This window comes from Myripristis murdjan, chromosome 23 (assembly GCF_902150065.1).
Source record: "Myripristis murdjan chromosome 23, fMyrMur1.1, whole genome shotgun sequence".
In the NCBI taxonomy this organism is placed as follows: Eukaryota; Metazoa; Chordata; class Actinopteri; order Holocentriformes; family Holocentridae; genus Myripristis; species Myripristis murdjan.
The window spans coordinates 9087102-9100343 of NC_044002.1; the positions used below are offsets into that span (position 1 = coordinate 9087102).

General features: G+C 40.7%; 1 protein-coding gene across 9 annotated transcripts in view; it reads left to right on the forward strand.

Moving 5' to 3' along the window:
- The window catches only part of anks1b (ankyrin repeat and sterile alpha motif domain containing 1B), a 235720-nt gene extending 232150 nt beyond the window's left edge, over positions 1-3570 (forward strand). For all 9 annotated transcript variants that reach the window (XM_030045592.1, XM_030045583.1, XM_030045584.1 and 6 more), the window contains 2 exons: positions 772-863; positions 2094-3570. In XM_030045592.1, the coding sequence (XP_029901452.1) occupies positions 772-863; positions 2094-2142 (141 nt within the window). In that variant the 3' untranslated portion in view covers positions 2143-3570. The remainder of the gene's footprint in view (positions 1-771; positions 864-2093) is intronic.
- The last annotated feature ends 9672 nt before the right edge of the window (positions 3571-13242 follow it).

Below are 13242 nucleotides of genomic sequence, written 5' to 3' on the forward strand. Positions count from 1 at the left end.
GCAGTATACAGATATAACGCATAATAACACATGGTACAAGGACAGCAGGATGTTGGATACACTGCATAGGGCAGTGAAAGGCTGTACAAACACTGTGCATACACTATATATAGCCTATATATCTATATCTATATCTATATCTATCTATCTATATCTATATCTATTCATAGATATAGAGATATATATCTATATCTATAGATATATATAGATATAGATAGATAGATAGACACACACACACACACATATATAGTGTGTGTGTGTGTGTGTGTTTGTACACACATATATATACACAAGCAGATAGATAGATAGATAGATGTGTGTGAAAAGGAAATGGGATGTATTTGTTTTGCGGTACACTGTGTGCTTCTGTCCATATTTTGTGTTCTGCTCTCTCATCTGTCAGCTCATCACATGTATCTTATCCCCCTCTCACATTTACTTTAATTATTATTCTCCCTTGCATCACTCTGAGTAGTTAAATCTTCCTCCTGCATCTCTCACTCGGTTTTCGCTCACTTTATTGGCATGACTGTTTCAGAAAAAAAAAAAAAATATTGGCCTGATTACAAAAAATGTCAGTTCTCAAAATCAGCAAATAGCCGTTTATACGCTCAAACCAGGCTGAGATAGTGAATTATTGGCTTTGAAATCAATATCTGTAATAATGTGTAACACTTTCTAAATTGAGCACATGCAGTTATACAGATCATTTCTTCTTCTCTCTCTCGCTCTGCCTCTCCGTTTCCCTTCTTCCCTTTTTCTCCGTCTCAGATGGAGCAGCCGTCTATGGACCAGAAGGGCCACGCCAATGTGCCGTGGATTGTGGAGCCGGGTCAGGAGGCCAAGAGAGGAGTCAACACCAAGTACGAGACCACTATTTTCTAACATACACCCGCCTTGTCCACTCCTGTGTGTGTGTGCCTTTCAGAGGTTGCCCTGTTACCGGGCCCCGCCCCGGAGTTGGGCACGAGCGACGCACGCCGCCGCATCACCTCACCGGCCGAAAAATAAAAAAACACCCAGCCCTGCCCGCCGTTAGCCGAGCCTGTCAACTGCATGATGACGTTTGGCGCTGCGCTGTCTCTCTCCCTTTCTTTTTCTCTCCTTCTTTCTCTCTCTCTCTCCTTTTTGTTCCTGCTCTCTCTCTGGTCCTGGCCCCTTCTTCCCGCCTGCAGGGCTGGCGCATGACCTTTGACCCCGGGGCCATGGTGCACTTCTCCACCTGTAAGGGGAATGGTCAGCTCCGTTTTTCCACGTCCTGTTAGTCGGTCAGTCCGTCAACCAGTCGGTTGTTCTAGTATCATCTCTTTTTTTTTCCTGTTAAGAGGTGCAACCGTTCGGCTTTTTCTCTCTTCTCCTTTTTTCTCCTCTGACTGACTCCATCCGTCGCTTTTCTCTCCATTTCCGCCTCTTTGTCCAAACTCCCCCCTTGACAACCTGAATGAGTTTTGAAACCAGTAAATGCTGCTAAGAGCCCCATCCTTACCAGTGTTTTTGTTTTGTCTATTGAGCCCAGTGTGGGAGCTGACACTGAGGAGGAATGTTGTCCCAACATGACAGCTGGAGGAGAGTTCAGAGAATTCTTTTCTTTTTTTTTTTTTTTTAATCAAAGAGGAGAGCAGAATTATTGAGGTGATGTAGCAAAATCTGAATCAAACTGGTTCATCCAACAGGCTACAGTACTATAGTGTATCTTAACTATTTGATTCAAATTATTTTTTGGAAGTATTATCAAACAAGTTTTTTGGCTAACAGTATTTGAGACATGACCTGTAGCACAGGAATATGTCGATTTTTTCTGCTATCATAGCCTGTGTTTTTTTTGTTTGTTTGTTTGTTTGTTTTAGCACATATGTGTTTATACAATTGAGAATTTGTTTTGAATGATATCATTTTTTTCTGGATTTTCTAGGATGCTTTTCCCTTATTTTATTTGATGAAAAAAAAGAAATTTTTGGTGTGCAGAGGGTTTGTGTAAGAGGCTTATGGCTTGTGAAGCGCATGGTGGCCATTTTGGATTTGCTGAGCAGGTGGGCCGGTGGAGAGGCGGGGTATGAGGGCTCTCTGGATAAGTGATGTCATCTCATTTGCAGGGCAATGCCGGACGCTCATGTCTATTACTGTGGAATGCAAAGAATGTAGCCAGCCCTAAACACGGACCTTATCACACATACAATGCAAAAAGGACTACAAAGGACCCTGTTGCTCAGTTATCAAAGGACTACACACATGGACGCTACTCCAGTGTTTAAGGTTGACTACACAATTTTTGACATCTATCATCCACATGTGATGCTTCACACAGCAATCATCGGACCAATAGACTAGTCAAACAGAGAGTTTCTCTGTCTCACACACACACGCACACACACACACACACACACACACACACACACGCACACACACTTAAAGGACTGCATCTTGACAGACAACGGTCTGCTCTGAATGTACACTTATTTGAAAGCAGCCTCAACTCTTCTGCAACCACAGCAGGATCCACTTTACGTGCCCAACTGGGTGGCATGACCTTTGAACTCTAAACTTTTGGGAGGTCACGGCATCTCTACGGAGACTATGTGCATGGTTACTGGGCATCTGTTGGTAACACACAATGGGTATCCAGCCTGCTCCCTAAAAGCACCACTGGGCATGTCTGTGTTGGAATGGGCATGGGTTTTGAGGACTTCTGGTTTCCTCTTTTTGGTCTTTATTTTGTTTTTCTTTAAGGTCAAAAAATAAATAAATAAATAAATAACATGGAGATATATGCACAAGCAAATAAATGTGATCGGACTAGCCACAACATGCTCAAGATGCAACAGGTATGTTCTGTGATCCCGTCACAGCGGATGGCGAACCTATGTGAATGAAACAGCATCTGGCATCAAAAAAAAATTGTATTCTATTCGTATTGCCCGACATTTTAATGTTTAATATGAGAGTATTATATTACCATAATGATTATGATTATTCTTGTGCAATTCTTGTCTACTGTTGTCTTAATGTTACATTATTTTTCTATGATATGCTGAGATGAACCTTGGGCTTGAGAATGATGGCCATCCTTTAAAAAAAAAAATAAAATAAAATCTGAAAATACATGAGAATAGTTCTATACAGATACAGAGAGTGAATGTTGCAGGTGGCTAGCTAACTCTTGTCAGGTCAACCCTCCATTGTTTCTCATGGGGCTCTTATCTTACTAGCAGATGTACTATTTTAAACGCAGTATTACTGTATTATTTGGATGAGACATTATCCAACTATAAAATGTACATAGATATTTTGCCAACTCATTGTTCATACATGTAATGTAGTAAAAGAAAAGGAAAAAGGATCTGCAGTACATGGCACTGGAAACAAGGTACCAAAATAAAGGTTGGAGATGAAAAACAAAGTGGTAGATTGTAGAGATTGTATTTGGGGTGAAAAGTGGAAGCGGTTATTTGGTGACATCACTGCTGACTAACTAATGTACATAGGCTTGGGCTTCCAGCACACAGATTTTTGTAATTCTGGCCATTATTTATATCCTTGTAAAGCACATGGAATAAACTTGTACAACCATTATTCATCCTTGGGATATTGTTATCAGAAGTTATTTGTTCTTCTTAACTATGATATATAAAAACATGATAACCAGAGGTGTTTCGCACTGCTGTGAGATTACTGTGTTTTAGGGCATCTTTTGATCTGAGAAAGTCAAAGGCAATTGAATAGTGTTTGATTAACATACATCAAAAGATAGCCTCAGAAAACCTACAGTAGTCCCTCAAAAGCACAAAGACCTCTGGGTCACGCAACAGAAACATCTGAAATTCAAATTTGCACCCAAAAGGATTGCAAGTTTATTTTGGCATCACATCTTGTTATTGTTGACTCCCATTCTTGTATATTATGAGACTTTTGGGCCTTATCATTCAATAGAGACATAGATGCATTCAACTAAATTTTAGTGAACTTTAACATATTATTCACAAGCACCAGATGAATTGTTTAGGTGCATTCATTCTCAATTTAGGAATATGTCCCCAAGTATAAAATGATAGATAGATAGATAGATAGATAGATAGATAGATAGATAGATAGATAGATAGATAGATAGATAGATAGATAGATAGATAGATAGATAGATAGATATTAAACCGATGTCTATTAATCAATGGGTGTTTTGAAAGGCGCTATATAAATCTAAGTTATTATTATCATTATTAATGAACTCTACTGTCACACACTCATCCTGGGGTCCGTTTCATGAAGCAGGTTCAACAAACTCCGAGTCTTACCCAAAACTCTGAGTTGATCTACTTTGAGATAGGAAACTCTGCGTTTTCGGTTCCAGAACAGCTGATTTGAGTTAGTTTTATCAACTCAGAGTAGTTTCACCTGGAGGTAAGTGCATGCACCACAGGTATAAAAAGACAGCGTCAATGGAGCCTCGTTTTGATGATTCACCATGGCAACGGGGAAGCGTCGGGCTGCGTTTTTCACCCCAGTTGAATTGAAAATCTTAATGCATTCATACAGCGAGTTTGGAGAGGGAGACGGCGTGGGAGAACACTGCTGATTGGGTCAATGCATAAGTTTAAATGTAGTCCGTTACAATCACAATAATATTACAGGGGAAAACTGCTTGAATGGTAGCCTATTAATTTATTTCATTTAGGTGCAATCCTGCAGGGCAGAAGCACATTTGGCAGCAGCTTAAGATGAAATATAAAAACATTGTTCAAACAGGTGAGACCTCAGCATAATCTCATGGGGGTACCCCATTTTGATCATGTTTTACATTGTAAAGTAAATATTAAGTGGCTGTTTGAATGTGCAGTTGTTTTATCCCCAATATAATGCTGTTTTTACACACACAAATGGCTTCTCATCTATATCATCACCTATGTGCGGTCTTATAACCATCTCCTGACAAAAATTTAATTCCCTGCGCAGTAACACTGCACCTTCATCCATGGGATCGTTGTCGAAAGGACATGCCATGTCTGTGGAAAAAAAAAGTCGCCACCTAACTACTAATGGACTTCTAATAAAGGCCTACTGACTGTTTTTTTTAATTATTTTTTTTAAAATAACAGACGGCAGAACTAATATGCCACGCCAAAACTCGCCTCCTTACTCTGTGTCCGCCCTCTTTCAGCCATGTGTGGCTGTAAGAGGGCGGACACAGAGAGAAAGTCGAGGTTTCATGAAAAAAACCTGGTCCCAACCAGGTTAGTTTCATGGAGTCTGTTACTGCGGTAACTGACCGAGAGCTTAAGTTACCTCCCTCTGTGAAACAGGCTAGAGTTACCCCTGTTTCTCTGCTTTGAGTTACCTCCCTTTGTGAAACAGAAAACTCAGAGTTTCCCTCATTTCAGGGTTAACAGACTCAGAGTTTTCACTAAACCTGCTTTGTGAAACGGACCCCTGATGCTGCAAGATCTGGTAATGAGCTCAAAGAGGCCACCAGACCTCAGACCAGCACCATGAACAGCATCACAACCCAGCATGGTAAGTCGGCTTCAACAGTATGGATGAGTGTCTCCCAAAGTGGGCTCCGGGGATGAGAATTCCAGGGAGACCACATAAGAGTTATCACAGTTTATTTTACTTTGCTTCTTTCTTTAATTCATTCTTTCTTTTTTTACTGCTGTTATATCATTGTATTATTTTACTCCATGGGAGCTGGCACTAAGAGTATACTGTATATTATAATGACTGTTGTGCTCATATTCTCCACCCTATTGGTCTGGCCTCACCTACACTATACGCAGTTATATAACAGAGTACCAAGTTATATCTAACAACAAAATATTTAAAAATCCCCTCACTTCCATTGGACATAAAATTTTATGACAGGGGGTCTGTGGTCCGATGTAGATCAGTTTGTATGGTTCATTTTCCTCCATTTAACAGAATGATGGCAAAGGGGGAGGGGGCAGTGCACTTCACTTGTGACGAGAGGCTGCAATTAATTCTCCTGAGTGATAAAACCATCTGCCAGGAAACAATCCCTCAAAAACATACTGCTCTATAGACTTTACTGTCACATCCATGTCTTCTCATAACTTCCCTATCTCTAACTTATAGAGGACAGTAGTTGAATTCAAGCTATTCTGACACTGCAAGGTTTGTATTTTGAAAACTGAAAAATGAATAATTGACAATAAAAAATTCAATTGCATACAGCATGCATTACAAAATAATTGGCGAAATGTAAACTAGACAACACTAATGGCATTTAAGTCTAAATGACACCTGTATAATCCTTTACACATTGTAAAGCAATGTGTAAAGGATTGTATGTGTGTGTTACACAGACACAAGGACTCACACTGCACACATCAGCTACTACTTGGTGTTGATGGTGCATGGAGAAGCAACGGTCATTACCAAACCTATGGAGCGTGACTGGCTCAGCCAGCATGGAAGTATATAGACTCTGACAGAGAGGTCTGCACAGGGTCAGTGGTTAGCTGCCTTCCTCATTTGGTCAATCAGCTTCCTCCACTGGCCTCCACATGACCCATTGGCTCTTTGATACTAGTTATGACAAACCATCCAATCATGTTGCTTGTTTCCATGGTGACCATATCCTCTCACAGTTTGACCTGTGAGCCTCTATGTAATGCTATGCTGCTTAAAGCACACAAACAGACATCGATGCTGCCATGATAAAGAGTCAGTGAACACATCATGGCAGCTACTATGAACCTGGTTAACTTCTTCTAAAGCTCCAAACACGGGAATAAACGTAGAAGCAAAGATTTACTCATAGACCCTGTGGTTTATGTATGAACCACCAAAGGAAAGACTTAAACTTCAGATGAAAGCTCACATGAGCATTTAATCAATCAAACCAACAAAGTGGTGGACATGAGCTAACTGAGTACAACTCTTAAAAACTACCAAAGCTAAACATCAGGGGATTTAATTACACAAACATGAAAGCACTCACAGGTTTTGGAAGCTGCAGCCCCTCTGGCTGTCCTCACTACATTGCCCATCTGGATTTGATTGACAGTGCTGCAGCCAGGCAATTAACCCAGCAATGTTCACTACTGAAGCTTTCAAAGGCTTTGGGCAAGGACTAGTTTAGGTCAACAGAAGCCTATTTGTAGCCCAGCTGCTTCAGAAAGTTTATGTCCAAATCGTGCATTTAAGGCCCAAATTGTTTTAGCATCAATCATCACCAGCTATGTAACTCCATAGAAATGCAGAAAGGAACCTGATAATTACTAAATGTGATACCATATATTTACTAAAATCCAGCTAATTTACGTTTACATTTATCCATTATCCACTTTAGCGGTAGCTGTGAGGTAGTAAAACAGAGGGTGATACGTGGTAAATACTGAGGGACAAGGCATGCTGTTAGTGCCTTTGGCCAGGCCGCATCCATACTGAGAGAGAGAGATGTGGTAATTAATGATGTGCAATAGTGTTGAATAAAAATGTGTGCTATGACCTCCAGTAAGTGATCATCCCAAACAACCACCAAAATAAAAAAGGCATTATTCTTTCAAAAATGAATATGTATATTTCCACCAAAAGCCCATCCTCATGCAACTTGCGTTAGTTTGAAGCTTCTTATTATGATGTACACAATGAATCTCTGCCTCAAAGATTCAAGTCAGTCTTGAAAAAAGGCAAACTCCTGTCAAAAAGAAAAAAGGCTGGGCAAACTGAGTTAAGGTGTGCTTACCCTCTACTACATGCCGGGTGTTATTGTAAGATTTACACAGCTGTTATGCTGTTATGGGTTTTACACATCATCACTTTCTTTCTACCAAGACTTTTATTAAAAAAGCCAAAGATGTGTGGATGTCAAAGAGATCGCCTGAGTTTGAGTGCCCTATTAAACTACAGTAGACTGACATTTACAGCAAGCCTTTGAAAGCCTGAACAAGCATTTGTCATGAGCTATAAAACTGCAGAATGAATAGGCCCGCAATCTGTTAGCAAGTTGGACAGCAGCAATCTGCAACCAATACAAACGACAACTGGGCTGGGGATTGGGGCTGCCGCAGCTGTTGTCTTGCTGAGGATTTGGTGCCAATCTACAATTTTGGTGCATTCTGTTGAAAACTAACAAAACATTTTATTGTTTGTGAGAGCAGACCAATGTGGGATGTGAGTGGGAGGTAGTTCAAGCCTTTGTTTCTGGAAGATTAGACCAGAAGTAGAGAGTGGTGCAGTGGGTGCTGAATTTAGCCCGCCCAAAACCTCCTATAGCTCGATCCATTTCCACTGCTGGCAAGGAGTGGAGGCACAAGATTTAACTGAGCAACAACAACAACAAAAAAGAGGACAATGAAGATTGAGTGGGAAAGGAGAGAATAATGCAGGAAGACAGCACCACATGAAAAAGTAAGTACTGCAGAGTTTTGCACCATGAAGAGAGGCGCTGATGATGCTGGATGATGATGGTTGTTGGTAATAGATGGCAATTCTTTTTAGGTTTCCAGAGTCAGTGGGGAACCACGAGATACAAAGGGACAAGAATATCTGCCTTGTTCTTTGGTCTCTGTGTCTCCCAGGCTGTGGGACGGGGCCAGAGTCCCAGATGGTGTGTACTGCCCACAGCCACAGACTAAACGAGACGACCATGTAAAAACTGTTTATATAACAATCACAATATTATCTCTGGCATTCATTCAATAGGACAGACTAGACCACACAGCTTCCAATTAATAAACCCGTTGAAAGAGAAAAAAAAAAGCATCATGACCGTAATCACATATAGATTCTGCATTTTATTCCCTGTACGCACACAAATCCTTGGCAATATGCCACTGATACACACAAAAAGGGCAATGGAAGCGCCACTCACCCACAGACCGAGAAAGTGGCAGAGAAATGGGATTTGACAGTGGCATCAGTCAGCAAAACAGAGGAATTATTTTACATAATGACAATTTGCTTCATTTGGTAACATTTTGTAAATGAGTGGCTGAACACAAAACACAAATGCCTTTTTTTTGAGTCACTGCACCTGGTGGATGTGGCGCAGCACAGTGGCTCTTGCATTATCATAATGTACTGAAATAGTCTCAAAACAGAAACGCACTCACTGTGTCCAGCATGTGGCAGAGGAATAAACTGCTTGTGCGACAACAGAAGGTAAGTAAAAAACACACACAGGCATATTTGGCTCAGATTATTTCGACAACTTTCATTTTCCACTCTCTATTAACTTTTGGCATGAGAAGTCTTCCATACAAAAGCTATGCCCGACCTGTTAAAGGTGGACATACGAAGGGCAGAAACTATGAGACACTACCTCTCCACCATCCTTTCTACCTCTCTCTTCTTTACACACACACACACACACATATTCACCTTAGCATCTGCATCAAACAGTGTTGCTGCCTCAGTTTCCATGGGACTAGCCCAGAAGAGGCAAGACCAGCCTGGAAAACACATTTCCATCACTCTATGCCCTGATGTCAAGCCAGCCACCCCAAGGAAATGCCCCAGTCTCCCCTGCACGGTCCAGAGCTGTGGCTAAAGCTACATGACTGTCTGAGGTTTTACATAAGCACAACCAGCGCCTCTGGCCAGTGCTCATCAAAGCAAGGAGAATTGGTCAAAATAGAATTGGAACATGGCCCAAGGTCAGTAATGGAGATGGGAAATCACCCCAGGGATGTGTCAAATTTGTAATCGCACTCACTGACTTTGTGCGTGCACCATCCGTGTGTGCTGCATGTGTAGAAACCCAGCGTCAAACAGAGTTTCAGTCTGTGTTTGTTTGCCCAGTGCTGCTTAGGATGCCAAATGGGCAAAGGATAAGGGTGTAGGCTAGCTGCTACGGAAAAATGAGATTTGACAGCACTGCAAAAAGGCTAAAAGAAGCTATTTCACATAAACAGCAATTTGCTTCGTTTGGTGCAGCTGAACGGAGAACAGAAATATTTCATGTAACGTAGGTGGTACAAGAAAGCACAAGTGGGAAAGCTGCATGTTGATCTTCCCAGGAGTATACAAAAACTACAACTGGCATGACCGTGATAAGAGCTTGACAGGCTCTTGGTAGCCGTCCTGGCCCGCATGTCTAAGCTGAATCTGATGTCTGCTCCCAAAACGCCTAAAGCTGAGGCGATGCTGTGGGCTCATAGCAAGTCGTCTTCCAGCAGTCAGTGAACATGACAGCGGCAAAGCCAAGCTGTCACACAAAGCTGCTTATGTCACCTTTCTGGCATATAAGAATTAGTGCAGCAAAGATCACAAACTATCTTTTGCGCAGCGAGGAATTATGAAAAACATAAGATCGGGTGTTGCAAGATCAGGTTAATACCAATGATTAAACACTGTTGGAGTTTAAAGCAGGACTAGGGATGATTTTTATGTAAAAATCCACCTGACTTAGCAGCCTGAACCACAAAGTGGTGCGGCAAGAGAGAAGAGTGTTCCATCCCTCCTGAGACTCTGTATTAAGGCTGGCGATATGGACAAAATCAAATATCACTATATCTTTGACTGAATACCTTAATACTGATATTTTAACAATGTTTTGGGCATGACTATTGGTGCTTTCATAAGATATTTACATACAAGAGTACCAGGCAGGAGGCTGGAGAAAATGTCATCCCTTTTCTGTAATGAAGCCTTTAAAACCTGGAGGTGAACACATGCTGTATCATATTACAAATCCTAGATGATATCTACTCTCATATCATCATATCGTTACACTGATACCTCACCCAGCCCTCCCCAGCAGACTTCTCTCCTCTTTGTCTAAATGAAATTCTGGTGCTGAGTATAAACAGCTGCAAGTGGAGAATTGATACAAACCATCTCACAGTAGTGAGACATATGCCTAGAGAAAGGTAGATTCACCGGTGTTAAGATCTTTTGCTCGTCTCTGTTTGTATCCTACAGTAAGCAGCAATCACAGACTGGCCAGGTTTATAAAACACAGATTTCAAATTGCCAGTTTTCCACTTTGTCGCTAAGGAATCAAAATGGTACCTGTATCAGTTGTCTGCAGGCATCCAGAGTCCACAACCACATGAAAAATGAGAAGACAGTAAGATCCAGCACCTTCAGGCACAAGACCCCAGTACACTTCCCGTTCCAGCCCATGTCCAGTTTCAGTTTTGGTGCCTAAACTTAACCTTTCCCTAACCTTAACCAAGCAATGGTGTGGTGTGGGCAAATTTTTTGAGGACCTCTAATCCAGCGGATATCGAACTTTTTTCAATAATGTTAATTTTTTCAGCTAAGTGACCCCCTGAGCAGTGCAAAAAAGGTACAAAAAACCCACATAAAGAGGTACACTACAGCTCCATCAGTGTCTGCAACAACAACCTGATACTGACACTATTTTGCTGTTTCTGTTTTTGCTTCTTTTCCACTTCTACCTCCTTGTTTCCAGCTGTATTGCTGCTACATTTCAACCACAAATCCATTTTCTTGATTTTTGTCTGGCTTCTTGGTCATAGTTAACAAACATCTCGTCTTGACAACCATGGCAGATTTACATTTTTTGTTGAACTTATTATGGCATAGGCTAATTATTTAAGGAATAATGCATGATGGATATTTATTAAATTAAAATGTTAAAAAACAAATTCTCACATACCACCTGCAATACTTCAACATACCCCAGATTAAGATTATTGTCGCTACTTTAGTGCACCTCAACTTTTTTACACAATATATACCTAACAAATCTTTATTTCTGACACTCAATACAAATGTAATTTTTGCAACGATGAAGCTAAATCTGTAAAGCATTTATTTTACCATTGTGTATTTTCAGTTACCTTTTGGACTCGAATGAAAGAATATATAATGTATAAAACAAGTCTAAAATTGAAAGTAAAATGTACTTACTGCACAACACAACTGATGGTCCCAGCCCCATTGATAAAGCAAGAAATTCCACTAATTAACCCCGATAAGGCACACCTGTGAAGTGAAAACCATTTCAGGTGACTACCTCTTGAAGCTCGAGAGAATGCCAAGAGTGTGCAAAGCAGTAATCAGAGCAAAGGGTGGCTATTTTGAAGAAACTAGAATATAAAACATGTTTTCAGTTATTTCACCTTTTTTTGTTAAGTGCATAACACCACATGTGTTCATTCATAGTTTTGATTCCTTCAGTTAGAATCTACAATGTAAATAGTCATGAAAATAAAGAAAACGCATTGAATGAGAAGGTGTGTCCAAACTTTTGGCCTGTACTGTACATCTACTTTTTTATGTGAAATGAAATCAAACTAAGAAACACTAAAAAAAAAAAAAAAAAAAAAAGTAATGAAACCGTCAATCTGTGCTGTGAACTCTTTAAAGAGGAATAACTGATGCACTGTATTTTTATTCTATGTTGATTTCATATAATGGAATCTATTTTTTCCTATTTTAATTCATACTCCTGTTTCTTTCTACATCATTATATTGAGCCTGTCTGAAATATCTGATTTTAAAAAAGCATCAGTGGACTACATGGATCAAATACATGACTTACAAACCCTGTTTTATGTGTCTGACATACACAAATACCTTCCCTACTTATTGATCGTTTAAAACTAGGCCAAATGTTCATTATACAAGAAGGCCTAAAGCGGACTTGCAGGGGCTATAAACAATACTAAGAAAACCATCTAAACAGGTAACCTGGCCCTCAGGTAATGAAACAACTCAAGTCACTTTAGTCGCCTGGCCAACACAGGCAGCTGAATCCAGGCAAGCAACGTCACAATGCATCTGCACAACATAAAAAACATGCACACACAGCTACATGGGCATTTAAATCATCAGTAAAGCCACAGAGAGATGAGGAGTGTGTATTGCATTTCACTCACCCAGCTTGAGGAGAAGGAGGGCCCGTCTCCTGTCTGTCGTGGTGACGCAGCGGTTAAAAACCAGCTCACGTCCGCAGCCTCGTCAATCCCGAGTCCAACAAGCTTCAAGTTTACAGCACAGACTTTTTTTCATTACCGGCCCGTAACAGGTGGACTAGCTCGGTGAATCCTGTACTGGTCCCAAGGACTGTCCAGTGAGCACAAACTCTTGTCAAAAAATAAAATTACTACAACGGTCAGCAAAATAGCCCCTAAAGTTTGGTGATACCAGTTAGCCGCAAACTGTTAGCCACTCCGTGCCCACATAATAAGAGTCCCTCCTCTTGTCCTCTCTGGTTTTTGGTGTTGGCCTGCCGTCATTCTTAGTTTCAAGTTACCGCAGCAGTAGTAGTTGGTAAAGTTGTTGTTGTTGTTGTTGTTGTTGTTGTTGTTTCTTTAG